General features: G+C 45.4%; 3 protein-coding genes across 8 annotated transcripts; 1 reads left to right on the plus strand and 2 right to left on the minus strand.

Moving 5' to 3' along the window:
- Positions 1-664: 664 nt before the first annotated feature.
- Positions 665-20180, minus strand: LOC114866150 (major histocompatibility complex class I-related gene protein-like). 4 transcript variants are annotated; one of them, XM_041072889.2, is made up of 7 exons: positions 20057-20180; positions 19225-19491; positions 18826-19104; positions 18429-18731; positions 1198-1298; positions 1015-1047; positions 665-915 (listed from the first exon to the last, which is right to left on the minus strand). In XM_041072889.2, the coding sequence occupies exons 1-6, from the start codon at positions 20106-20108 to the stop codon at positions 1033-1035; spliced, it is 1017 nt and encodes a 338-aa protein (XP_040928823.1). In that variant the 5' UTR covers positions 20109-20180; the 3' UTR covers positions 665-915; positions 1015-1032. The 4 variants fall into 4 exon arrangements, with proteins under 4 accessions (XP_040928823.1, XP_040928822.1, XP_055368901.1 ...); XM_055512926.1 differs by lacking the exons at positions 665-915; positions 1015-1047; positions 1198-1298 and adding exons at positions 16317-17995; positions 18086-18103; positions 18213-18281; XM_041072887.2 differs by lacking the exons at positions 665-915; positions 1015-1047; positions 1198-1298 and adding exons at positions 16317-17995; positions 18086-18103; positions 18213-18317.
- On the minus strand, positions 7432-15849 carry LOC114866017 (chitin synthase chs-2-like). Its single transcript, XM_029167599.3, has 22 exons — positions 15812-15849; positions 15297-15429; positions 14579-14767; positions 12934-13813; positions 12577-12760; positions 12384-12479; positions 12140-12301; positions 11875-12049; positions 11661-11762; positions 11434-11575; positions 11159-11359; positions 10964-11079; positions 10726-10894; positions 10462-10641; positions 10106-10384; positions 9869-10022; positions 9763-9791; positions 9624-9691; positions 9325-9435; positions 9026-9240; positions 8860-8944; positions 7432-8584 (listed from the first exon to the last, which is right to left on the minus strand). Exons 1-22 carry the CDS (start codon positions 15835-15837, stop codon positions 8573-8575), a joined length of 3708 nt encoding a protein of 1235 aa, XP_029023432.3. The 5' UTR covers positions 15838-15849; the 3' UTR covers positions 7432-8572.
- Positions 20181-20475: 295 nt separating the features above from the next.
- Positions 20476-24904, plus strand: slc39a7 (solute carrier family 39 member 7). 3 transcript variants are annotated; one of them, XM_041072877.2, is made up of 8 exons: positions 20476-20769; positions 21613-22151; positions 22751-22919; positions 23053-23145; positions 23249-23377; positions 23461-23571; positions 23720-23916; positions 24014-24904. In XM_041072877.2, the coding sequence occupies exons 2-8, from the start codon at positions 21621-21623 to the stop codon at positions 24266-24268; spliced, it is 1485 nt and encodes a 494-aa protein (XP_040928811.1). In that variant the 5' UTR covers positions 20476-20769; positions 21613-21620; the 3' UTR covers positions 24269-24904. The 3 variants fall into 3 exon arrangements, with proteins under 3 accessions (XP_040928811.1, XP_040928810.1, XP_029023640.1); XM_041072876.2 differs by having other exon boundaries at positions 20478-20769; positions 21594-22151; XM_029167807.3 differs by having other exon boundaries at positions 20482-20769; positions 21594-22151; positions 23053-23133.
- The last annotated feature ends 2896 nt before the right edge of the window (positions 24905-27800 follow it).

The following is a 27800-nucleotide window of genomic DNA, read 5'->3' on the forward strand; positions in this document are numbered from 1 at the left end:
AACAAAACTGAGCTGAAAACGACCTGATTAAAAACGTTTACTCACCTGTAAATGACGTTTGGAACCAGCTTTGCTTTCTACTACTACAAAACTATAGGGTGCCAAATGTAAAAGGAGCACCTATAATTACAGTAGTTTTGTCACATTTAGTTAAATGTGCAAAAGTCTAAATGTAAACGTTAAATGTAAATCTAAATGTTAAATATAAATGTAAATGTTAAGTATAAATGAAAATATTAAGTATAAATTTAAATTTTAACATTTACATTTAACATTTTACATTCACATCTACATTTAGACTTTTGCACATTTAACTAAATGTGAGAAAACTAAACTAAACTAAACTTAGAGGCGCTCATTTTACATTTGAAACTAAACAGTAAGAACATGTTTGTTGAGCTGTGACCAATGAACGGAGACGGAACCTGAGACGAGCTGTGGACTTGAAGGAAACAACCTTCACTAAAAACATTAACACGTTGAACTGTGGTCGGTGAAGTTTCTGCTCCTTCAGGGTGAGACGAGCAGAAAACTGCAGCTTTAAACTTAAACTGCTGCAGTTTCAACACAAGCACAGATCAGTTCTGGATCAAATGGATAATTAATCTAAAAAGCATTTGACCAAACAATAAACAGACAGTAAAATATATTAATAAAACTCAAGTATGATTCAAATAGTTTATTATTAACAAACAGTTTATTCAATAACAGACAGTTTGTTAATAACAGAGTTTAATGTTAACACAGTTTACTGGTCAAACTGGTCCAGGGTTATTAACTTTGCTGCTGCCCAGTATCAGAGCACAGCTGCTCCACACAGAGCTGAACAGACAGAATCTGAGCCTCGTCTGCTCCGTTCCCTCCACCAGAGGACGGTTGTTTGTGGAGCCTTGGACTAAAGGTCAACACACAGGTCTGGATAAAAATGAACATGAAATAGAGGAATGACACATGACGATAATGAGCACAGCTAACAAACTTTCCTCCAAGTGGAGGTCAGATCATTGGAAGCACCTTTGCTGGCGTCCTCTTCTAATAAGCAGCAGCCTGTGAAGACAAAGCAATGAACTGATGAGGTGATGAATGAATGACAGAATGACATCATGACTCTGAACGAGCCCTCGTTCCCACGTTACGTCCTTCGTCTGTGACATGAACAGATTTTAAGGCTCAGAGTGACTCAGGCCTGTTCTTTACCTGTCTCCTCCTCCTCCACATGAAGATTCCAGCGATGCCGACTGTCAGCAGCAGAACCACGGCTCCAATGACAACAGCACGTACAAGGCTGGAGGGAGGAACTGGAACGAAGCACAGCATCGTTACCTTTAGGTCATGTAGAGATCACAGGAGGCCAGAACTCTCTTGGGGGCGAAACCCATCACCACCTCCCTGCGGTGCCTCTGGATAACCAACCAACGGTGATGGTCTTCGACGTCAGATGGTACGACACATCGATCGAAGCTTACCAACCAAATCGTCGTATCTATGGCAATTGAAAATCGAAATTTGGATAATGCTAGGGCATCCCCCCCAGGAGACACGCGCCGCCCACGCCCGAACGACGTGAGAAGTCAGCGAGGGCTCCCCATTCACGGACGGAATGGGCTAAAGAAGCGAGTCCATCTGCGGTTGGGTACCAATAACATCGGGACCATGACAGGAAGGAGTCGAGAATTGGCAGCCGCCCTGAGAAATCGACGCATCAACATCGCCTGCGTCCAGGAAACGAAGTGGAGCGGAGCAAAGGCAAAGGCAAAGGATATTGGAGAAGGGTACAAGCTTTATTACAACGGCGAAGTGAAGACCCAAAATGGAGTGGGCATCATCTTATCGGCAAGCCTAAAGGACAGCGTAGTGAGCGTTAATTGGATCTCAGATCGAATCATGTCAATCGAAATCGACTCAGGAGACGTGGGACTACGGGTGGTTTCCTGCTACGCCCCACAAGTAGGATGCTCGGACAAGGCCAAAGAAGAGTTTAGGCTACAGCTAGAAGACCACATTCGAACATTTTGGCCTGCAGAACGATTGGTCATTGAAGGTGACCTGAATGGTCACGTGGAAGCCAGACGGGATGGCTACGAAGATCACCACGGCAGACGGGGATTTGGCACGCGAAACAAAGAAGGATGCAAAATCCTAGATTTTGCCAAAGCACACAATCTGGCTGTCGCAAACACCTACTTCAAGAAACGACCCTCCGATCTGATCACCTACGCCAGTGGAGGCAGGTCCACTCAGATCGACTACTGGCTCACCAACAGAAGGAACATGAACCTGGTCACCAACACAAAGGTCATTCCATCTGACAACGTTGCCCCCCAACACCGGCTGCTAGTCATGGACATGCTTTTGGACATCGGGCAACACCGGCGACCACCAACAACGGGTTTGTTGTTTGTTTCGATTTGGGTCAGTGTAACCGAACATATTCGAAAAACGTCCAAAGACGTGGTAGGAGAGATCAAACCGGCAAAGCGCTTTGTTAAGAAGCAAATTTGGTGGTGGAACAAAGAAGTTCAAAGTATCGTCAAAGAAAAGAAGACCGCTTTCAAGAAATGGAAACAAACATCCGAAGACTTGGACTACCATCATTACAAAGCCTGCAAATCGGCAGCGAAGAGAGCAGTAGCGAAAGCAAGATCTGCCCACTACGACCAATTATACGCCGATTTAGACTCGCCAGAAGGAGCGAACAAGATCTATCGCCTAGCCAAGTCGCGAAATCGCTCAACACAACATATCGGTCAGGTCAAATGCATCAAGGTCGAAAACCATTAGGTCCTCAGAGATCCGCCCACCATCCCTCGTCGTTGGAGCGATTACTTCTCTGGGATCAGCAATCAAGAATTTCCCCACCCGCCTATCGAGAGTGCAGACCCGGTATTCGGCCTCGCACAACCAATTACAGCTGCCGAAGTGGAACGTGCGATCAAGAAGATGAAGAACGGAAAGGCCACTGGACCAGACGACATACCAGCAGAGGTCTGGAAGCTCCTTGGACGTCCTGGAGCCGAATTTCTGGCAGACCTGCTCAACAATATCACCACCACAGGCATAGTCCCAGAAGACTGGACGACAAGCATCACCATACCAATATGGAAGAACAAAGGTGATGTAGCCGAGTGCTCAAACTACCGTCCTATCTGCCTCCTATGCCATGCCATGAAGATATTTGAAAGAGTTATCGACGCCGGTATCCGCACCATCATCACCATCACCCCAAACCAGTGCGGCTTTGTTAAAGAAAGTGGTACAACAGACGCCATCCACGTGGTTCGCCTACTATTGGAGAAACATCGGGAAAACAACAAATCGGTCCATATGGCCTTCTTAGACAGGGTGCCCCACAGCCTCATTTGGCACTCCTTACGATCCCATGAAGTCCCAGAGGTGTATGTGGAATGGATCAAGCTTCTCTACAACAACGTCACCAGCACTGTCAGATGCGCAGCAGGACTATCACCACCCTTCCCCATCACCGTCGGAGTGCACCAGGGGTCTGCCCTCTCTCCTTTACTTTTCATCCTATGTATGGACACTATCACAGCCGACCTACAACTGCCGCACCCGTGGTCCCTTTTATTCGCTTACGACGTGTTCCTCTCAAGCGAAGACCGAGATGAGACCCAAGGCAGCACCCAAAGTTGGAAGAATAGGCTTGATGAATATGGCCTAAGACTAAACATCCTAAAAATGGAATACATGGAAGGTGGCCCCTGTGGTGGAAATTTTCCATAAAGAAGCAGAGAGTTGTCCTTTTGTACGATTTATTGAAATAATAAAGAAAATAAAAATAATGGGGAAAGCAAATAAAAAGCATTGGATGTTGATCGTGCACATCAACAAACCAAAAACCACCTGGGGAAATTAGTGCACACACCGCGAAGGTGTGATGCAAAGAGCCCACGATCCTCAAGTTGTCTCTGCCTTTTAACCCCTTTCTCTGGCTCTGGTGGAATGCCTCTCTGCAGCAATGGAATTGTTTGTTCCACCTTATCTCGCTGTGAGTGAGAATGTTTGCTTTCTCACTTCTGCATCGTCATGTCTTGTTATCCAAAGGAAGGAACACCGAGCTTCCAAGACAAGATGCATTTGCTTTAACAGCCTTGGGTCTGGTGGGGAGTCAGATAGAATGGAGCCAGAGTCCGGGTGTAAAAGACAAACATATATCATAAATTATTAGTCAGTTAAATGGAGCATCAGATGTTTAGACTTGATGTACGACAGGGCGCAAGAGATAGGTTGTTTGTGTAAGAATTTTCAGTATTGCACCTAACCAGCACATGACGAGTGTGTTGGATAAGAAACAGCACAACGGCAAAATTTTTCCATTACACCCCCAAACTAAAGGAACCATCAGAGTAGGCGACGAAGAACTTAAAAAGACAGAAAAATTCCGAAACTTGGGTTTAGTCATCAGCAACGGGAGCATCACCGCAGACGTCCGAGCAAGAATAAATGCAGCTTGGCTGAAGTGGAGACAAGTCACCGGCGTTCTGTGCGACAAAAGGATGCCAGACCGCCTCAAAGGGAAGCTCTACAAGACCGTTGTCTGCCCAGTCGCCCTCTACGGAGCAGAGTGCTGGCCCGCCTGTACCACAGTGATGAAGACTCCGTTCGCAAGAACAGCAATGCGCATTGAACCTACTGGGCGTCGGCCAAGAGGAAGACCCAAGAAGCATTGGATGGACCGTATTAAGGAAGACCTAAAGATCGTCGGCGCATCACCAGAAGATGTCCTCGACAGGACCAAATGGAGAAATCTTTGCTGAAGAGCGGACCCTGCGCAAGCGGGACAAACAGATAGAAGAAGGAGGCCAGAACTCTGGGTCTGGTTACTCACACCTACATTTATGAGACTTGAAGTAAGATCAGATGAGGAGGATGAGAATTATAAAATAAAAACAAAAATGGAAATCGTCCTTTTAGTTTAATATTAAAGTATGAACTAAGGCAAGTTTTCTACATAAACACAAATGTCTTCATAATAAATACATAAAGCCACTGGAGCTGTGACCCATGTCCATGAAATGAAGAAAACAACACGCCTGACCTCAGTCTCACCTTCATTGGTTCTGATCACAGCTCGGTCCAGTCTAATGATGACGTCGTCCTTCATTCCAGACAGTTGAAACACACATTCATATCTGCTCCAGTCCTGAGCTGTGACTGATGAAAGGTCCAGGTGGACCCTCATCTGGAAGGTTCCATCAGGGTTGGGGAGGATCTCTCCATGGTCCACGTCCTCATGGGTCTGTTCTCCATCTCTCCTCCAGAACATGTCGGCTCTGTTTGGGTAGAAACCTGTAGCGAAGCAGCTGATTGGAGACGAGGGGGACTTCTGGAGCAGAGACACTGAGGGAGGACCTGTGTGGGTGAAATTAGAAATACAGAAGGTTTATTAGTGGACAGGTTAATCCACAGCGAGTCTCTGATCATGTATTTTGCCTTAAAATATTAAAACTCTAATTTGGTGCCAAACATCTTTAACGTGTGTTTAACAAGTGTTAAGCATTGTTCAAACTTTAGGAACAACACGTTGACCATCATTACATCTAATAGAGCTGTGTTCCTGGTATTGTGATATTGATATTTATAAATATTGCATTTAATTAGACTGTGCAATTCTTCTTTTATATGTGTCCCTGCTGCATATGGATGAGGCCTGTTCTTATTCTGTTATTATCATTGACATTTGTATGCATGGACTCCCTGTGTCCATGTTAGTGATTGGCACACACACACACACACACACACACACACACACACACACACACACACACACACACACACACACACACACACACACACACACACACACACACACACACACACACACACACACACACACACACACACACACACACACACACACACACACACACACACACACACGTTTCATTTAAATTCGTCTTGAGCAACTCAGGGTAAATATGGTTGATGTGATACTCTGTCTTTTTTATAAAACCTATGTATTTATCCATGATCTGCTTAATGACAACAGCTTCTGGTTTCAGAGGAATCCATATCAAATTCTTTGGGTCCAATGAAATAAGATATTCTTCATCATAGCCGCCGTATAAAAATCCTGGAGCAGAGACACTGAGGGAGGAACTGGAGGAGAACATCATCATCATTATTAGTTATCATTTTGTTTTGTTATTAAATGTCCTATTGTCAGGGAACGGCAGAGGGAGGACCCAAATGCACAGTGCTGAGACGGCAGACAGATGGTAAAGTTCAAGTGTTTTATACAGTTTTCATAGTCACAGACAGTCCAGGTCATGCACGGATAAACAAACGGATTGAAGTACAGGAGGGACAGGCGTGATCGGTTCCAATAGCGGTCGTGGGTCAAAACCAGAGGACTCAGATTTCCAGGTTTGAATCGACAGACTAAGGCAGCTCCAGTAACAGGCAGAGTTTAGCAACAGAGACAACAGGTCTACAGTACCGGTCAGGATCAGACGAGAAGCGGCATTCAGGGACACGGAAACAGGTCGGAAACGGGTGGGCTGAATGAGCGAAATGCTGGAACGTGAAGTCGTGGATTCACTAACGACTAACGACGATCTGGCAACTGGTTATGGTAAATACTGGTGGTTAAATACAGAAGAGTGATTAGCTAAATTACTGACAGGTGTGCATGGTGAACCGGGAGTGACAGGAAACAGCTGTGATCTGGGAGAAACAGGAAGTCCATCAAAATAAAAGACCGGAACAAGAACATGACAACATGGATAAAACTCAGACCTTTCAACATAATACTGGAAACAAAAACAAAACCTGACACTTATGACATACTTTTCTTTGGACAGAACTGTTCCCATAGCTTAAAAAGGTCTTCAGCCATCGAGGGCACATGTTGGAGAGGGATGTGTCATATTGTACCGCAGACACCTTGGACCTGGCCCACAGTTCTCTGTAGCTGGCAGCTCAGTCTGAGTACAGCCAAGACATGAAGTCTTCCCAGGGATCATTCCACAGCTAGTGATTCTCTGCAGGATGTGAACACCTGCAGGATTAACAGACCCGGAGCGACCAGGCTAAAGGCTAAAGCATCTCCTGCCACGCAGCCGTACCTCCAGTCTGATTTAGCGTTTTGCTGGAAGGCCCTGCAGTAGTCGACGCACCACTCCTGGTGCTGACGATTGTTCTGGTTCAGTCTCCTGGATAAAAGATCCCCAACCCCTCTGAACATCAGCCATCAAATAAATCACACAAATAAATAAGCTCTGCAGCTTTTTCCGATTGTATTGTTAAGGATATAAAAGTTTAATTTTACAGAGAAATAATAATAATAAAAATGTTTTATGTTTATTTTGTTATAGAACCATAACTTGAATATAATAATACACACATAAGAATAAGAATAAGAAAGCCTTTAATTGTCCCGCAGTGCAAAAAATTGTCCCACAACAGCACATACTGTACAGGGTTGAAACACAGTATCAGACCAGATGGCACAGTACAACACTACACTGAGCAAAGTGAGCAGTGTACAGGGTCATGAGAAGATTATTGAATATTGCACACAATCAAGCAAAGTAAACACAACACATTAAAAAAAGTACAAACTTACACATTAAAACAAAATTAAACAAAAAATAAATTAAATACATGACATGTAAAAGGTGCCAGAGATGCTGATGCAGAAACCAGGACGCTGCTTTGAGTCCATAAACAAAGACTGAGTTAAAATAAGAGAACAAGCAGAAAATCTAAACTGGTTGAGAAGGACAGAACTGAAGCTCAGTCCAAAGGTTTCATAAAAACCTCACCAGACTTCTCAGCTAAGTGCTGAGGAAAAAACAGGTTCTGGTAAAGTGTGACGACACCTGGTGGTGGATCAGAGGAACTACAGAGAAAAGGAGCTGAGCCAACGGAAGCTGAGTTCAAGACAAACAGGGCTTATAAACATGACAAACTCTTATTATTTTCATCAAACTTAGTTTGACTTAGTTTGATAATATTATCATCAAACTTAGTTTGATGAGTCTGTCAACGTCTAGTTATAACTACTCACCCGTTAAGGAGCTTGTGGGAGGTTAAACAAAACCTCATATTCTCATCAGCGCAGATTGAACCCATGTACCTCTGCACTGGATGATGACGCCTCTGATGCTGCAGTGACCACGTCTCTTCAGACTCAAACACTAAACAACAAACTAAACAACAAAAAACTGAAGGAACAGTCCCAGTTTACACGGTGCTGCTGCTCTTCGTAACAATTCAGGCATCGAACACAGAAGCAGTAAACGCTGAGGTTTTACAGTAACATCACAAAGTCAATAAATACATAAAACATTAATGCTCCTCATTTATAGAATCTAAAAGTCTGTTCATGTGAGACTCGGTTTAAACCTTGATTTTAACCTGTCTTAGACAACGTGCTGCTTACATCAGCTGATTCCTTATATTTGTTTTTGTTTTGTGTTTAAAGATGGTAAATAAATATAACGTTTCCTCGCTGCTCGTCTTCACAGATCTCCTCCTGACGTGATGTTGGACAAAGTGATGGAGAATGTGTCAGTGTGGGAAGAGACGAGCAGAGAACATCGATGCAAAGTCAGGTTTCTACCTGAAAGAACAGCAATGAATGTGTCTTGAATAATGGATTCCACAATAGCTTTTACAATTTTAACTGAGTTTATTATTATTATTACTGCATAAAACAAACAGATACCATTAATGGATCTAGTGTCATCTGGTACAAAAGCTACTGCTTTCGCAGTAGCAGTAATAGTAGACAGTAGTATTTGTTACACTGATGCTAGTGGCTGTAGAAATAAAAATTATTGTTGTAATAATAAATATCTGTGACATCATTAGTGAGTTAGTTGTTCAGGTACAAACCTTGTTTTCAGGCAGATGTCCTCCAGTCACAGGTTCTGTGGGTTCAGTGTCCAGAAAGGCTACGAAATGGATGAGGGTGTAAACTCTGGACAGACGAGGTCAGTTAGTTAATTATGGTGATGACGGAGCAGCAGAGGAAGTCGAGCTGTGGGACTGAAGTGGTCACCTGTGATGAATCATGGCCAAGAACTGCACCAAAATAGAAGCAGCAAATCCCAGAAGGAACATGAAGCTGATGGGTTCCACCAGAACCTCCTCTCCTGTATAACTGAGGTTGGTGCTGATCTTTGGGATCCTGATGGAGAAGATGTCACTCTTAATCTGGAGGGTTAAAGTCGCCACCAGCCACAGAGCGTTTATCATGAAGAAGACGAAGGTGACCTGTGTGACAGGAGAAGACACCGGTTCCTTACGGCGGTTTCCTGTTAGAATACGACCTGTTCCTGTCTGTGTCGGGTCCAGTACCTTGTTCCTCAGATCTCTCAGGTCACTGAGCATCTGGGTCTGTTTCTCTTTGTCATTGTCCAGAGGTTTCAGGTATTTCTCCTGAAGGTCTTTGAAGAAAGCCTGCTCCGCCTTCAGGGACAGAGACACTGAACTGTTAAACATTGTAAACATTGTAGTAAAATGCTCAGAAATGGATCAAATGTTGTGTTTCTCAAAAAGTGTTTGAATTTGGCAACAATAACAGTCAAAAGAGAAGTAAGATTCTGCATTCTGGTTTGTTAGAACGGTATTCAGAGTCAGTCAATACAACAGTTAACCTTTTCAAGTGTGTCCTTCTTCAAACACATATGGTTCTTGAACAGGTCCTGAAGTTCCTTGACCCAACCTGGAAAAACAAGAAAAGATTCAATTCATTGTACATGTTTTTATAATAAAAGTTCTTTATTCTTTACTCACGTTGACTTGAGCTGACGTCATTATTTGGCCTGAAATATAAGTAAAAGTCTGAGTGTTAACATGTGGCACATTACTTTACTGCCAATGTTTCACCCTCACAACTTACGTCTCCTCTTCGTCTGGGACTCGTACGTCCTCTACAATAGTGTTTTGGGGCTCAAGTTCATGTTGGCCAGGCTCTAGGATCATGGTGGTATCTTCCCTCTGGTTGCAGGTTTTACATCTCATGCATGAAACAAACTTTTGCAGGGTGTTTTTAGCTGCAAGAATAAAACCCAACCTCAGATCAGCCAAAACAGACAGGTCTGGTCTTGGATAAACAGCGCTTAGACCTGAGCTCCACCTTTCTCTGCTGTTGTCAGCTGAGCCTTGGCTGCAGGTCTCTCAGCCCCAGCGGTAGGATTTGTCTCTCTGGTTCCCCAGGACACGTTGTTCATGTTGACCATGGAGTAGATGATGAGAATGAGGTAGGCGCTGGGGATGCAGACGATGTAGAGCACACCGTAGAACAGCAGACGGAATTCTTGGGGATGCAGTAAAGCAGTGACTACGTAGATCACTGCTATCACAATGACAAACATGCTGGCAGGAGTCAGGATGGTTTGCTGCTCCACCATCGAACCTGGTGGAGGATAGACACAAACGTCAAGCAGTGTAAAGTAGCTTCAGAAGAGTTAAAGCTTCTGGAACAAAACGTACCGATGATGGACAACGTCACCACCAACATGAGGAACGCGTACATGACACTCAGTATTCCTGCAATGAGGATCTGAGTGTTTGCCTGGAGCTTAAAGCAGAGACCCAAGTAAATAGCAGGAGGAATCACAGCAAGGACCAGGGCACCAATAGAATTAAGTGAAAAGATGAAGTTCAGACTTCCTGGAGGTCACAACAGAGAAACATGTTTAAGGTTTAGTTGTCGCTCATGTCTTAGAATAATGAGACAAAAAGACAGATGCCAACCTGCAATCAAGAGGCAGATGGTGGCAGGCGACAGGATTGATGAGAGGATGTTAAAGAGTTGGTACAACATGTAGAGTTTGGACACGGACGTGTTCCTCCTGGAAATGGAGTTGGTGTCACCCAGCAGATCCACGATGTTGCCCAACGTAGAAGGTCCCCATCGCCGCCGCTGAAGATGACGATTCAGTTACAGGTCCCACCAACAAAACCCACTAAGCCTTTCAGCAGCAGCACTCACTTGGTTGAAGAGCTCCTTGAAGTCCTCAGGTGCGTTGGTGTAGGCGTCCGAGGCAGCGTTGTACTCCACTCTCCAGCCCCGCTTCAGCAGCAGCGTGCAGAGCCAGCGGTCTTCTCCTGCAGGGAACCCAGAGTGTTGGTACCAGTGAGGAGATGGGAGGTGAAGCCTCAGGCCATCACCGGGCCTCAGCGTTACCTTGGTCGTACTGGATAAAGTGGCTGGCCTCTGTGGATTTGGTGGCGTATGTTTTCATCACGTTGTCGTCCATCAGAGCTGCTGCTCTGAACAGACTGAAGCATCCGGGGCTGCAGAGCACACAGCCGAGCACGTGCTCCGCCGTCTTCTGCAGCCAGTGACTCACGGCGTACTCAAACTTCTGGAACCACACTGTAGGACCTGAGACGAGACCGGAGCTCAGGGTTGTCTGCATCTCTCTGCGTGCTCTCAGTGAGCCTGTGTTTGTGTGGTACCTGATCCAGTGGGGTGGATCCGGCCGCATGCTGCCCCAACACGTGGGTACATTCTGAGACGGTCGATGAGGAGCATAACAGACGACGGCTGGAAGTCTGTGTCTCCATCTAAAGCCAGGATGTAGGTGTTCTGCTTGTCTTTCTGAAGCAACAGAAGCTCTGCTTTGGTTTCATGTATTCCTTTATTCTCTCACTTTCTATCATGGTCCAGTTCTGAGTGATCTCACCTTGATGTGGGGTCTGATGTCGACCTCGGTCTCTCCTTTCTGCCAGCGTTCGTAAAATTTGGTCATGAGTTTAAAGCCCAGAAGGTAATAAAGGTACATGACCTGAAGGAGACAAAGCAAGGACTCACACTCATGCTCCTCCAAATGTTCCCTGGACCCTGATGTAGTTGTTCCCATGTGACCTCTGATCAGAGCTAAGTTCTACTGATGTTACCTGAGACCATCTCTTCTTGTGACGGATGAGGTCTTTGTTCTTGAAGTGGATTACGATGTTGTTCCCATACGGCATGGTGATGATCAGACGGCCTCCGTACGGCGTCATCAGGATCTTCTGATCGGGGATCGGCTCGTTTCTTCTGAACAGCGTACCGTTCATGTTTGTGAAGGTCCTGATGGTTGAGTAGAAAGAGAGAGCCATTAGTGGACGTTATTTGTCTGTGTTCACTTTTTGGACCCTGAAGTTGAGCTGTGAATGTTACCGATAAACTGCTGTGATGATTTCCACCAGGTTTTTTGCGTATTTGTTGAGCTGAACGTCTTCGCTCCTTCCAATGTGTTCAAATGCGTCATCGAAGTAGATATGAGCTTCAAAGGTGAAATCATTGAACTTTGGATCTGCCTTTGGTCTGTACTTGTCCAACCTACGTGATCACAGACAGCGACCGTGAAGCTACAGCAGCATTTCCTCAGCTGAATGAAAAGACGTATCCTGGTTTAACTCACCTGAACATGGAGATAATGATTTTCATCATCTCATCGTAGGTCTCGTGCCACATGGTCGCACACAGATACACCATCACCGTTTCAATTGGTCGATTTCTTCACAAGGAAAGATTTGAAATTTTGACCATTGCTTTCACGTCAAACAGAAGTTGAGAACAAATGAAGCTCCCCAACATGCACCACACATGCTAACCTCTTCTTCCTGCCTGTGGTCTGGATGTCAAACCGGGTGTTGAGGAGCAGCGACTGCTCAATGAAGGCTCCTTCATACAGCCTCCGGATGAACAGGTCTTGGGTTCTCTGGATCCGACTCACGTTGAGCTGCCACAGATGGATGGTGGCCAGTACGAGACCGAGCCACAAGGACGCTGATGACCCTGAGGGCAGAGGAACAGGAACAGCACATAGAAACAACTCTTGGAGAACTGCAGTATGTCTGGACTGGTCTTACTTTTAGCACCTGTGTTCAGTGAGTTACTGGGTGTTCTTAATCTTACACAAAACGATGTAGTTGAAAGCTTACGTTTGTTACAACGCTCTAGCTTATTACCTGTTAGGATGCCAATGTCAGAGACCTTCGTGATGCCCAGGAAGCACAGGGTTTGTGTAACATCCAGAACCAGTTGAGGAAACACGCTGCCGGTCACACTTTGGTTTCTGTTATTTACAACTGCATCACAGTAGCCGCCGAAGTCGATGACTGTAGTGGTATTTGGACCTTTTATGTACTGCTCATAGTAAACAACGACAGGGATCACAAACAGAGCCAGAACAGCGAGCGAGGCCAGGTACAGAGGCAGGATGAAGCATCGCCGCAGGGCGTGCATCTTGCAGGCTGCCAGTCCAAACCAGTGGCAGAGCGCCGACGAGATCAGCTGGACCCCAACTGTGATGACGATGACCTTGGTCTCGAAGCGCGAGATGGACTTGAGGACGAACCAGTCCATTTTGGACAGAGGAACGTAGGCTCCAAGCACACAGGCAGTCACCAGGATCCTGAGCACGCTGGAGAGGATGTGCAGGACGTTCTGGCACGTGGTCAAGTCTTGGCACAGGTTCTTGAAGAAGACGGAACCGCTGCTTTTGCTGATGAGCTGGAAGTAGCCTTCCCACCAGTTGAAAGACACAAAGAAGGAGCCGCCAACAGCCAGTCCCACCCACACAACTGTCCTGGTGTCCGCAGGGTTCTTGGTGATGTACAAGGTGAGGAACAGGACGTATCCAAGCAGAATGAGGAGGAAGGCGAAGATGCTGGGCACCAAGAAGCGGTTTCTGGCGTTGGCGCTGCACTGAGCGATCACCTGGAAGAGCGAGGAGATGACGGCTACACTGTTTAGTATGGCCACGTTGCTCACGATGTCCAAGTGCGGCATCGCAGCGATGGTGAGAACTGCTGCACCTCCAGACACCACAAACTCAAAGAACAGAACCTGGAGACAAAGAAAAATGATCCTTCAACATGAAGAACGGTCCCACAGAGAACGTCCATGACATGAGTGTGTGACCTTCACTCAAAAAAATAATCAGGCCTAAAACCATGGCTTTATGTAATTTTGTTACATGTAAATTTTCCATGTAATTTTATCACATAAATAGCAGGTAGGAAGTGTCATTTAATGTGAAGTCTGTCAGTCGGGTCAGGCTCATGCCATTAAATTACATAACTAAGAAAACAATAAACATTAAACTTTCTTGATCCTCTTGGGGAAATTGCATTCTCCACATCAGATCTTTACTGGACACACTCGGAGCTACTGTGAAGTGACTTACTCCAGGACTTGGAGTGGGATCAACTGGGCTTGAACCAGCAACCAGCCTTCTGCTTTCTAGTCCGATATTATACCCACTGAGTCACCAGAAGTCTACTTCCATCATATTGGAATTTTTATAAACGTATATATAACTTATACTTAATGCTACTAATGAAATACATACCATGTAATTTGAATGTAATTAAATTCCATAAAGTTTAGGTTTTAGTCATGTGTAGACTGAATAATAATAACCTGTTGGTCATTTATTCGTTTTCAGATTTCAAGTAAAGGTTATTTGATGTTTTTGTGTACAGTATATGTTTGACCCTATTTGCATTTTTTTTATTTAAAAAAAAATTAAATTCCATTTTTATGTATATATTACTTAAAAATTATAAATAGGGAACTTAATAGGGACAAAGACACGTTTTTTGAACGTACCAGGGCAGCGGTTGAACACTTTGGCAGCTTGGATGTTTTATGACACGCCTTCCACACGCTTTTCAACAGGAGAAGGACGCTGGAGGCAACGAGCGAGCAGCCGATGCACAGCAGAGCCACAGGTTTGTGGTCGGATAAGATGGTCTTTGTGCCCTCGTTGGCCAAAGTGATGAGGAGCAGGAACGAGGCCTGAAAAGCACAAATGTACTAATGGTAGAAAGGCTTCATTCAGACAACATCATCACAGCTGTGTCACATAACAGGAAAGCAGGAGAAGCCTTCTGCTGTAACCTGAGGCCCAGCTTCTGTCTCACTTTGTTTCCATGACTGATTTTTCTCCATTCTGGACCCGTAACCCTCAACAAATAACGAACCTGGAGTAATTAAATCTAACTCACATCCCCGGATCCTCAGCCCCAAAAAAATAACAGTATATACAGAAACTGAAGGTGTGAGTACATCACATTAAAACATCACAGACCCGTCGTTTTAGCTGAAGTCAAAACAACAGCACAGTCACATCAGTCCTCATTTGTGTGATAGAGTTTATATTTACATTCAAGTCATGTAGGCTTTTATTGTCATTCCAACTATATACTGTCAGTGCGCAGTGAAAGGAAACAACGTTCCTCATCCTACATTATCTATGCACTGTTATATATTAACAGGTGAAGTGTAAAATACAACATGAACTGTTGTGTGGCTGTTTGGTCCTGACCTTGCTGCACGTCGCTAATCCAAACACAAGAACGGCCACAACGCACACGACCACATCCTTCAGCACTTTCAACACTTTCCACGGTGTTTGCTCATCCTCAGTAGGACGCACCTCTCCAGAGTCATCCCACAACCTTGTGGATGAAAGCATTGGACTGTTAAACTGGACAGTAGGAATAAAAGGAGATGTACAGTAGCAACGCTGTTACATAAAACCAGGTGCAGCAGCCAAGACCTGCTGCCTGAATCATGCTGTAAGCAGAGCCTGTGCCCCTAAACGCCTCCTGAGAAGTCTGTTGAACTGGGGCAGTGATCACTGTTTACTGTTTCTTACCCAGTGGCATCAGTAAATACTATTTAGGCTCATATCAAATAAGAATATGTAAGAGGAAACCTCTTAAGGTTATTTATCACCAAACATCTGTATAATGTTAGACAGCAGGTCACATATGGCTGTACAGATGTTTGCATATAGTACAGGTCTAGAAAGTGGGACCCTCATCAGTAATCACTTACCGTATGATGGTTCCATCCTCCATCATGACAGCTGAATTCCCTGGTTTCCTGCACAGATGCTTCTACTTCAGCTTATATACACCTCATGAGTCCTATGATGACCTATGACTCATGATGCTGAACTGGGCGTGCAGCGTATTGACAGCGTCCACACACCTGCTGCAGGAAGCAGGTGCTTGAGTTACGCCCCATACTCAGCTCCAATGAAAAAACATTAGTGGGATGAATAAATTATATTATGTTTATATTATTATTTATTTAATTTATTTATATTATTATATTTATGTCTGACCCTTCCTTTTCATGGGCATGTTGGCACTTTTACATCATGGGCTGTTATGGTAAGTTGCTTCATTATGATTTCATTTTCATTTAACCCAACTTTTCTATAAAGTTTCAGAGTAACTTCTGTTGACGTCTAAGGAAAAAACTACCTCAGATAAACCACACGCCTCCATTAAAAAAAGACCCAACTGGTGATGAAAGCTTCACTTACAGCTCAAAGTGATGACAAACTATATGTTTTATTTTAATAATAAATGAATTGCAAATGATCCCACATATTTTCCTATGTCTAAATAAATTAAAAATGAAACAATCTGGGCTAAAAGCAGATGAAGATGCACAAGGAAACGATTGTATATATGTTACAGAATGATACAACATGGTGACATGGGGTCAGTGAGATGATTAGGACTGATTGATGCATGAAGCCACTATATGAACCAACAACTCTGACCAAATGTGTGTCACTTAATGGGAAGAATTTAAATGAAGGGTTGGTGTGTAAAGTAGAAAAAGGAAACCTGATGACAGAATTTCAGAGTGGATTTAGGAAGAAAGACATTAGATCCAATTGTCCGTTAGAGGATTATATAAAGAAGGTTGAGGTGAACAGAGAGGTGGTAACATGATTCGTGTGGAGAAGCTGTGATCTGTTATGGAAAGACTTAATAATTACACTGCACAGTTAAAGGGAAAATGTTTGAATGGTTCATAAGGAAGCAAATTTTAGGTGAATTTGGAAGAGATGTCAGGAAAATTGAGCCTCAAGGAAGTAAAACCTTTGCTATTAAACTATGATTAATAATTCCTAACATTAATGTCTTTAGTGGAACTGATAAAGACAAAAATAGGTCAACGTTTGTTGAAACAAAAAGGAGGAACAGAAAGTATGAGGCTGAGATGGTGAAATAAGGAACTGATCAAGTCCAACAAGTGGAAGATTACGTTTTCTGTAGAGAAGAATGACCTAAAAAGAAAAATACTAGACTGATGCTGCGAGAGGAGAAAAAGGGACAATGAGCTGAGGAAAGTTGGGAAGAGGAGAGGAGGAGGTTAAGTTTCCCAGGATTCCAGAACGGACGATGAAAGGACAGGAGTAGTTATAGTGCACCCGCTTCGGACGTTATCACGGCATTCAATGGCCATTATGGCCCATAAGTATAAGCTGACAACCACTGATAATGGCCATTGAATGCCGTGATAACATCCGAAGCGGGTGCACCATATGTAGAGAAGCTGTTGTCAGAGCTTCTGATCAGGGGAGTGTTTTACAGCAGTTGTTTATGGTCCTGGCTCATTCATGCGGGTGGAGCTCAGCACTGAGTCTCATTTATTGTAACTCAATGTCAATATTAAAAACTATTAATGTAAGAGGTCAAAATGTGATCAGGACCAACTGTTTGATCAAGTGGAGTTAATTACCAGCAGCAGTGATAGGGAGCGTTGATGTGGGTTCAGGGTCACGAGGAGCCAAAAATAGCTACTGTACAGAGAAGGAACTGTCAGGAGGAGAGGGATGAATCTGGAGGTGGGAAGATGGAGAACGCTGAGGACCCGTCAGGTCTGCGTGGAATCAGTGGAGCCACGGTGAAGTTACAGTCAGAATGATGGAGCCGGAGACAGGATGAGCTGGAGCAGCCTGTAGTCCAACCTTAGCACACAGAAATAAGCTCCTGCAGCTTGTCCAGCTTTTATTAAGTTTTACCTTTAAGACGGGAAATTTCTATTTAAAGAGAAAAAATAATTAATATCAACAAGGAGACGTGTCTGGAGCTGTTCATCACTGGATATAAAAACCTAGTTCTTCATTTTGGCTTCAGCTTATTTGATGGTTTTGCTTCAAATATTGAGTTTTTGTTGACTCCTCAGTCAGTTGAGTGTCCACTAGTCTTCATGTTCCTGTTAAAATAAACGTAGTAAATGTTTTCTTCATAATATTACTTCAAATAATGAAGTCTGTTAGAAATTAATTAGAATTGCAACACTTACAATTAGCGAGCTGGAACCCTGAAATACAGGTGACATGTTAAAAATTATGATTAGAAAATAAACCTGAGCTCTGGCTCAAAAGCCTGACCACAGATTGACCAGTCGTAGCAGGAAGCTCGGTCCTCACCACTGTATCTGCTCCTCCAGAGGATGAAGGCAGTGATGCTGACTACGAGGAGCAGAGCTGCAAGAACTCCTGCGACCAGAACAGCAGGAAACGCAGAGCGAGGAACTGGACAAAACCCAACACTCACATTATTGGAATGTTGTGGTGGTTGGTTCTAAAGCAGTGAGAATGTTCCACAACTTTAAAATCTACCAGCGCTGCTGGTCTCGGTCTCACCTTCATTGGTTCTGATCTCAGCTCGGTCCAGTTTGGTGATGACGTCGTCCTTCATTCCAGACAGTTGAAACACACATTCATATCTGCTCCAGTCCTGAGCTGTGACTGATGAAAGGTCCAGGTGGACCCTCATCTGGAAGGTTCCATCAGGGTTGGGGAGGATCTCTCCATGGTCCACGTCCTCATGGGTCTGTTCTCCATCTCTCCTCCAGAACATGTCGGCTCTGTTTGGGTAGAAACCTGTAGCGAAGCAGCTGATTGGAGACGAGGGAGACTTCTGGAGCAGAGACACTGAGGGAAGAACTGGAGGAGAAAACAAATGAATAGATTCATTTAAATCTAAGAATGTGAGTTGATTAATTCATTTCAACCATATTCTCCATATTCTGTTTTCTACCTGTCCTCAGCAGAAAACTCTTCCCATAGTCGACATACTTCTTCAGCCAGTCGGGACATTTGTGGATGTAGTATTGTTTATTATATTCTAATCGAGCTTTTTCCGCGTCCCATCTCAGCTTGGTGAACACAGCCTGAGGTTTTGGAGCCGTCCAGGTCAGAGTCTTCAGGTCCAACGCTATGAAGTCCTCTCCATCAAAACCGTACTGGTTAAAACCGGTGACGACTCCGGTCTCGTTGTCCCAGTCGCAGCCGTTCATCCTCTGTAAGACGTGGTGACCTGACAGACGGGGGGGGGGGGGGGGGGGGGGGGGGAATTAGATGACGATGTGGACATTTGTTCCAAATTTGAGATCTCACACAATAAGTGGACAGACGCACACAAACACAGCCCGTTCACCTTCAGTCTGGTTTAACAGTTGCTTCAAACTGTCCATGATGGCTCTGAAGACCTGCTGGTTTCCAGAACACTTGCGAACGTACCACTGCAGGTGGTGTGGTTCATCCTCCACTAACTTTTTCATCCAGTCCAGTTTGGGTTCAGCCGTCTTCAGTTCGCTGTCACAGTGACCCACCTGAATGCCGTCGACCATCGCAGCCGCCGCAAATTCAGGGAAGTTCGGGACTCCGGACGTCGCAGTCAGGACGTATATTAGGGAGTGCTTCACTGTAGAACAAGGGTTTTTAACCTAAATTACACTGAGACAATTTAATTGCCCTCAAGGGGAAAATAATTTTAAAAAAGTTCAAATAAGGAACGCTCTCTATCAAAAGTTTGTAAATAAAAAACCTTTATGGCTTTAATGGTTATGTGAGAACCAGTGTCATTAAATTCTATACAAATATAGCAGATGTTAATACATTTCCATGAACACTGCCTTAAAGCCCACTAAAGGGTTAACCCGTCTCTTTACCTCCATGACTTGTGGTGCATCGTTTAGTAACATCGACTTGTCTCGACATGTTTCTTCAAAACAAACGCCCACAAAAACTAATATCTACCCAATTTCTCAGGTTACACTGTAAAGTCAATGCAGAGGAGTATAAGCAGTAAAATTGTGTTTTTTTATGGTTATGTTAAATGAATGCATTAAAGTTTATTGTTAGTTCAGTGTCAATTAAAAAGTGAAAGCGAAACACAAAACGAAGGCACAGAAAAGCACGAAAACGCTGATAATGGCCACAAAACGTTCAGCAACGACACTGACACTGAGGTTACAGTGTGGCTTTACCTGCGAACGCAAAGTGACAGAGGAGCAGGAACACGTACAACGTTCCCATCATATTCTAAGCAGAACCAGTCCTCGAAAGCTCCAGTCAGCTGATAAACAACCCGCGCGCAGACTGTGGGAGGTGTGAGAAAGCAGCCTTATATGGGCATAAGGAAAGATGCCCGTGATCAGTGTCATGACTACAGAAACAATCAAATTTATCATATCACATGACTGAGCTTTAGTTAAGACTGTCTTAACGAACTCCCCGCTCTTTACCACAGATCTGGAAGTCAGACAGAGAAAGAGACGCTCCTCCGCTCACTTAAAAACCCGCATGGAACTAAAATGTTACAGTTATCTCGCGATATTTCTTTTGAGCGCTCATAATCCGTCCTGTGTCTTCTTCGTTGTGTTGCACATAAACTATCGCAGGACATATGTACACGAGTGGAGGCTTTTTAAGAACAATGTATAAAATTATCATCACTCTCTTTTGAACCAATCACATATTTTTTACGTCTAAATAGATTAAAACGGAAACCAGACGGGGAAACTCTGGGATTGGAACGTGTTCCCGCGAGATTTCACAGTTAGTATAGTGAATGCCACGTCTTAGATGCAAAAGTAACATCAGCATCAACGCACTACGTCCTCCGGGTTCACTATTCGTGGTGCACGCAGGACACGCCGTTCACCAGCGGCCCGACAGGCAGTGATACAGACACAGGCTGGTGAGAGCGAGCCGTTTGTTTTCATTGTGTCTCACAGTTTGCCGAGTTGCCTCCGCTGCAGCAACTTGTTAGCATGTTGCTTCTAGCGTGTTTAGCTAGCTAAGCTAGCCGGCTAACGGGACGGCTTCACGGCTCAGGGGCAGTTGTCCGGCCGTTGTTTGATGACCGGTTTGAACTGTGTGTTGCGAGCTTACAGTGCTTTTACAGGCGAGCCATGATCGTCTTAACGCCTGGATTAGAAGCGTGAGGCTGCTAGAAAACAAACAAACACAGGAGAAAGCTACAGCAGACTGGGTGATGCATGAGTCAGCTCGTTGAGACAGTTACAGCGTTTTAACAGATCAGCACCTAAGCTGTTACTGCAATAAATGCAGTATCGTTACTGCGTATGTGATTCAAGGCATGTCAGCCAACGTAGGGCTAGCGTAGCACAGTTTGCTGACTCTCAATGCTAAACAACAGTCTGGGTCAGATAGTATCGCAACTAGCAGGGGAAGCTCAACCCTGGACCCAGAGCTTCTGTTACTGGAGCAGTGTGTTTAACCAGGAAGGAAATGAAATGTAAGTGCAGGGCTACCGGGAAAACAAGCAGGACTGTAGCTGTTCACAGGCGTCTACCCCTGATCTGTAGTGGTACCACTGTAATAAAGGCCAGTCATCAGACAAAGAACACACTGCTTTATGTGGGACCTACAACCTGTTCAACAATGCAGACAAACCTCTGCTGCAAAGCTCTAAAAACTCATTTTGAATGTCACTGCTGTAATCAATCACTGGACATGAGTCATTATCAATAACTAACTGTGCCTCTTTCACCACTACAGTGTTTACTCTCTCTCACAGTGGATAATATGGGCTGCGTACGTCTGCTGGCACTGACACTGGCCGCGTCTGCTGCACTCCTGTTCGCCTCCCATTCAGCCAGCGCTCACAGCCACTCGCATGGCGACCACGGCCATGGACACCATCACCATGGACATGATGACCACCACGGGCACTCCCACGGCCCTCAGGTGAAGATGTTCCACGGGGCAAGCAAGTGGAGTGCTGAAGCCAACCTCCCTTCTGAGGAGGAGGACCACGGGCACGCTCACGGGCACGCTCACGACCACGGGCACGGACACGACCACGGGCACGGACACGACCACGGGCACGCTCACGACCACGGACACGGGCACGCTCACGACCACGGGCACGCTCACGACCACGGGCACGCTCACGACCACGGGCACGCTCACGACCACGGGCACGCTCATTCCCATGATCATGGTCATGAGGAAATTGTGCACCAGGAGAGTGGACACAGACACTCGCATGGAGAAGAGAGGGTGAAGAGGGAGGCGGTTGGAGAGAAGAGGGACATGTTGGAGCTTTGGACGCAGGTCTGGTAACAATAACATTTTGATTACATCATATAAATTTATACTCAACTATTCTGTTACCAGAATTCCTTAGTAATAAATTCTTCAGCTGTTGAAATATTTTATTAAATACTGCCTGTAGTTAGTTGTGATCTACTACTGGTGCAATGAGACCTGATGAATTCGAGTAGTGGAGGAAACTGAGGCGACTCACTAACAGAGCGTATCTTTGTTAGCACAGTTGCCATTGGTACCCAGATGTTGCTTGTTGTTTGACTGCACATGCCAGGCGTCTTTTATTAGCCTCATAAACTCACCAGCCTGTTGTGCAGCCTTGCTTTACATGTTACTGCTTTGAACCTTCTTTGCTTGTCTGTGCTTTCACTAACAACCAGCCTCTAGGTCCAGTAAAAATCTTTGACTTTTACTCTTTCCTTCCACAAACGTCTTAGGACCAGACTTTCCATGTCCATTATTATAGCCTGATGCTCTTCGGACGTGTTTAGCCGATGCCGTCCCTGCTCGGATCATTGTGTTCTGTGATTCCTGCTCCTTTGTTTCTTTCTTGATGAGCTCTCTGAGGAAGACGACAGTAAACCTCGTTCCCTCTTTGTCTGCAGGCGGTCGGAGCCACCCTGCTGATCAGTGCAGCTCCCTTCCTCATCCTGTTCTTGATCCCAGTTCAATCAAACAGCGACCAGCACCAGAACCTGCTCAAAGTGCTGCTCAGCTTTGCCTCTGGTGGCCTGCTGGGTGATGCCTTCCTGCACCTCATACCTCATGCTCTGGGTAGGCAGCACAACCATCAGTTTCTCCCTCTGCTCCTGTTCTCTAATCACTTTCAGAGAACATTAGCACAATTAGTCATATTATCTGTTTGGGTTTAACTTCTGTTTTCCTTTGCATCACTTGGATTCTGCAGAGCCTCACTCTCATCATGGAGATGGAGATCACAGGCACTCGCATGCCAGTGAAGAGTCGCACGACCACGGTCACTCTCACGGTCACTCTCACGGTACGCAGTAACTGCTTTCCCTAGAAATGCAAGAATCTACTGTGAAACTGATCACCTTAAATTTGTAAATCCAGCCACAATTTCATCTGCCCTCTCACCACAGGGGCAGCACATGATCACATGATGTCGGTGGGTCTGTGGGTTCTCGGTGGGATCATTGCCTTCCTGGTTGTAGAGAAATTTGTGCGTCACCTAAAGGGAGGTCACAGCCACGGACATTCCCACTCACACGGTATGAGAGAGAATTAAGAAATATTAGTTTTCCATCAATAAATCTTATAATCTTAAAATATTAACACTGTGCTACATTTTCAGCTGCTGCCAAGGAAAAAGATAGTGATGGAGAAGATGAAAAGGAGAAGAAGAAGGAGAAAAAAGGAGTCAAAGATGCAAAGGCACCAAAGAAGCAGGAGAAAAAGAGCTCAGGTAAAGAGAAGCAGATGAGGTCAGTCAGCGCCATCAGCTGGTCACTTAGTGAGCTGCAGCTTAGTAACGTCACAGATGCAACTCAAAAAGAGAGACAAGGTGCTGGTCGTCACTAACTGTTAAGTGACTCATTTCTCCTCTGACGCAGACATAAAGGTTTCAGGCTACTTGAACCTTGCTGCAGACTTCACCCATAATTTTACCGATGGGCTGGCGATCGGAGCCTCTTTCCTGGTTGGTCCAGCAGTGGGAGCCGTCACCACTCTCACCATCCTGCTGCACGAGGTCCCGCACGAGATCGGAGACTTTGCCATCCTGGTCCAGTCTGGCTGCACCAAAAGAAAGGTAGTTTTATTTAAGCTTAATAAGAACCTACCGCAGCAGAATAACAAACCGTGTGTGTGACCGTAAAGCAGCTTCGGGCTAATCCTTTTCCCATCAGGCCATGTGTCTCCAGCTGCTGACGGCCCTGGGAGCGCTCGCCGGCACAGCTTGCTCCCTGTTGGCCGAGGGCGTGGGCGCCGCGGCGACCGCCTGGATCCTGCCGTTCACAGCGGGCGGCTTCGTTTACATCGCCACGGTGACGGTGCTGCCCGAGCTGCTGGCCGGACGCTCCAGTTTCAGACAGTCTCTGATGGAGATCCTGGCCCTGCTGTTCGGAGTGGGCATGATGGTGCTGATTGCTGAGTATGAGTGAGAAGCGAAATAGCAGAGACGAAGGGTCAAACGGTTGAAGTATGTGGATTATTTTGGTCGGGTTTGTAATCTCTCGTTTATTTTTTATGGGTTTTGAAACAGGTTCCACCTGTTGATGGTGAATGGGCTTTTGTTGTTTTGTGTTTTACTGTTCACGGTCCTGACTGTGAACTGTTTGTTGTTGAGGAACAGTGTTGACGTCTTAAAGCCTGAGCGCTGGAAGGAAACGGGCGTCCATGGAGGCGCCCTCGTCAGGCGACCAGGGTGAGACGTACTGTCCAGAAGAGCTTTCACTACATAGACCGCGTGATAACTGACGGCTCATTCCCTCCACAAGTGGCTTGAAGTCATTTAATTCTAGCTGTGACACCATCACTTGACAAACGGTCCTTTGAACCTACATTTCTTTGTGTGTCTCTTGTGTAGATGATGTATGAATGTTCATATTTTTGCATTCCACAGACGACGTGCAGGTTGTGGCTGTGACAGAGTTTCTCATGTCATTAAAATTCCATTTTTTTTGATGGTGGGAAGTAAAATTCTTTTAGATTTTTAAGTGTTCCGTGGAAACTTTTCTTACATCTGATGAGCAAGAATGTTCAAACACTGACTCTAAAATAAAGCCTCCTAATCATGTTCATGAGTGACACCGTAAACAGTCGTGGTGCTGCTCATATTCCTTCACACGGCTTCTCATTCTCCCATTGGTTCACCTGCGGTGAAGCCAGTCTGACCCCATGGGGTCCGACAGCAGGCGCCCGACACTGAGCCTTCCTCAGATCACCACGGTTCAAATGCATATTAAAATGAATGAATGAAAACGCTCGTGTTGACACAGTTAACGTTCCCCCATCATCAGAACTGGCCACAAGGGGGCGCTACAGCTTGGCGTTCTCTCAAGGGACTTCTTTTATGATGACATGCAGTGAAGTTGAGAAGAAGGTTGCGTTGCAGGCGGAGATGTTTCTCTTTTTGTCTGGGTCATTGTTGACAGATTGAGGTTTGATTGTGTCACAGTCTTGTTCTGGGTCACCTCATTATGCGGAACCTGCTGCGAGTCGATGCGAGGCTCCTTCACCATAAGTGGAGCTGCTGAATGTCCCGTAGGTGAACATCTGTCTGTGTCAGCGCTGTGATGGAGCGATGTTCTCTACAGGACTTGACCTCTGACCCAGTGACGGCTGCAGGATCAGTGGAAACCGCTTATTGGAAGCCCAAGCATTTTTAAACATGTTCTCACAGTGGAAGGAATAAAACATTAGCTGCAAACATTCTTTACGCCAAATGAGGCAGAGCCTCTGACAACATGAACTAAAGGTTGACCTACAAACAGGAATAAAGGTAAATTCACTGACATACTGAAATGGATCAAGAAAAAAACGGTCCAAAATGATGATGTCAGTGGAACTGAGCTCAGAAGCAGCCAATTCAGCAACAGTCACCTCAGAATAACTCCCAGGTTTTGTGTTGACATCTTTAAAGACCCTGAAGCCTGCAAATGTCTGTTTTCCTTTCAGTTAAGTTCAAGTGGCACGAATTAGAAAAATTAAGTGTCAGACCTCAGTTTTGAGCAGAAAATTGCTATAATGTCGGTGGAGCATTGGAAGCAGAAGGTCCCAGATTCTGGCACCTTCTGTCCTTGAGCAAGGCACTTCACGCCAGCTCCCAGGGCGCTGCCCGGCTGCTGCCCACTGCTCCCGGGGTGAGTTAGATGCAGAGGTTCATTTCCCTAATGTGGGATCAACAAAGTTCAGCTATTATGTAAAATAATGACATTGGTCTCAGGCCAAAATACATGTTTTGACAGCAACACCACTTTGTAATGAAAGCGTCAGTCATGTATTTAGCAGCGATGTGGTGAAGCTGGTCCGTCTGGTTCTGCCCCAGTTTGTGAGAACAGCCTTCATCCCTGATCACCTCCGAACCTCTGGGATCCATAGCAGCTGATTAGTTGTGACCCACTCACGTTGTAGCTCCGTAACAAGCTTCCTTAAGGGTCGTGGGCGGTTCTGTGATGGAGCAGAGCTCCACTGGCTCGTCTTCAGTCATGTGTTTTGTTCATGGATCATTAGATGATGGAAATGAGGCGTTTGATCTTAAACATGAACTCGTGTGAGTTGAAGCTAAAAGCACGACACGTTGCCTTCAGCGGGAGTCGACGGGTCAACCGCTGACGTTGGAGCCGGTGCTGAAGATTTATCAGCAGACGAGGTCATGGGAACTATGTGCACAGTCAAGTTCTTCTTTAAAGTCGCGCTCTTCGTTTCATCCTTTCATGTTTCATCTGCTCTGACCTCTGTGTTGTGCCGCTTCTGCACAACATGTTTACAGTTTGCACAGAGCTGCTCCTCCAGCTGAGGTGCACGACCCGGCGCGGGTTCTGCCTCAGCCGGGCCGGGCCGTTCAGAGCGGGTCAGGGAGCTGTGTGTGGTGTCACGGTGGCAGGAGGAAAATGTCAGCTTTAATTATAGCGTTTGAGTCCGTGCAGAGCTGGGACGTGTCACAGCTCTAATCAGGGTAATTGCTGTGTAATTACGAGGCTCAGTTCTGCTCGGCCTCAGCAGCCGGAATGACCCGGTGCCGACCGGCTCCGAGGTCCAATGAGGCTGTAGCATGTCGACGCGTGGCTGCGGGAACTCGTGTTTAGGTTTTATTAGTGTTTAAGTTTTTAATACTGGACAGGTTCCTGTGTGGAAGGTGAAACCTCCTGTTACTGTTTTCATTTGCCAGTTGTTTTATATGTAAAAACCAGTTTGGCAACTGGTGCTTCTGCTCAACCCAACAAAAACAAACAAGAATCACAGGGTTTCCCCTGAAAACCACAGATGTGGGTCCACGATGTCGCTGGTTAGACACAAGCAGCAAAGAGACAAAGCAACACAAATACGAAGCGAACGCAGCAGCGACGACACATCGCGCATGGACTGAACCCATGCAACCACTGCAGCTGGTCCTTTCTGGGACACGAGCTGGTGCCAACTGGGTGAACGTTACGGAAGCACTTCTGTCCCAGCGCTCATCAATCAGAGCTGAAACTGAGCATTAACAGCTCAAACGGTTCATAGGTGGCGGATAATTGTTGTGTGGACAAAAATGCTACTGAAATGTTTAGTTTTATCAATAGACAAAGTGATGCAAAGACTCTTTCTAGGGTTCACATGTGACGCCTCCTGGTTCTTGTAAGGAACCAAATTTAGGTAAATCCAGTGGCGCCTTTACTTTCATTCAATCAGCAAGTTTGACTGGAAACCGCACAGGCTTCTAAGATAACAGGACGTCAATGAGGAAAAACTGATCCCCTATCTGTTATTTACATTTAAACTAATTGTGACATCCTTTCATGTTGGACGCTCTCCTAAATAAAGACTTTGCCGGAACTGTTCTGCAGTCGGGTGAACGGGGATCTCGTGAGTCGATCTGGGCCTGAACGCGTTGCATTTTTAATGAGGCCGCTCAGAATCACGCCCTCTGTTCACACCCTGATGCTCTGGAAAACACCTGTGACTCATTCCTATGGCCTTTATTCTCAAAGG

Source organism: Betta splendens, chromosome 11 (genome assembly GCF_900634795.4).
Source record: "Betta splendens chromosome 11, fBetSpl5.4, whole genome shotgun sequence".
NCBI classification, from domain to species: Eukaryota; Metazoa; Chordata; class Actinopteri; order Anabantiformes; family Osphronemidae; genus Betta; species Betta splendens.

What these genes read in the sequence shown, in the direction of transcription:
- LOC114866017 (XM_029167599.3), bottom strand. Translation starts at nt 15,837, where the DNA reads ATGATGGAGGATGGAACCATCATACG. An exon ending in AGTGTTCAACCGCTGCCCTG is followed by an intron (nt 13,814 to 14,578) that starts GTACGTTCAAAA and finishes CTTTGTCTCCAG; the next exon opens with GTTCTGTTCTTTGAGTTTGT. An exon ending in GATCCACCCCACTGGATCAG is followed by an intron (nt 11,360 to 11,433) that starts GTACCACACAAA and finishes GTCTCGTCTCAG; the next exon opens with GTCCTACAGTGTGGTTCCAG.
- LOC114866150 (XM_041072887.2), bottom strand. Translation starts at nt 20,108, where the DNA reads ATGATGGGAACGTTGTACGTGTTCCTGCTCCTCTGTCACTTTGCGTTC. An exon ending in CTGTCACTTTGCGTTCGCAG is followed by an intron (nt 19,492 to 20,056) that starts GTAAAGCCACAC and finishes CTTGTTCTACAG; the next exon opens with TGAAGCACTCCCTAATATAC. An exon ending in TGAGATCAGAACCAATGAAG is followed by an intron (nt 18,318 to 18,428) that starts GTGAGACCGAGA and finishes GGTTTTGTCCAG; the next exon opens with TTCCTCGCTCTGCGTTTCCT.
- slc39a7 (XM_041072877.2), top strand. Translation starts at nt 21,621, where the DNA reads ATGGGCTGCGTACGTCTGCTGGCACTGACACTGGCCGCGTCTGCTGCA. An exon ending in TGTTGGAGCTTTGGACGCAG is followed by an intron (nt 22,152 to 22,750) that starts GTCTGGTAACAA and finishes CTTTGTCTGCAG; the next exon opens with GCGGTCGGAGCCACCCTGCT. An exon ending in CGGACATTCCCACTCACACG is followed by an intron (nt 23,378 to 23,460) that starts GTATGAGAGAGA and finishes CTACATTTTCAG; the next exon opens with CTGCTGCCAAGGAAAAAGAT.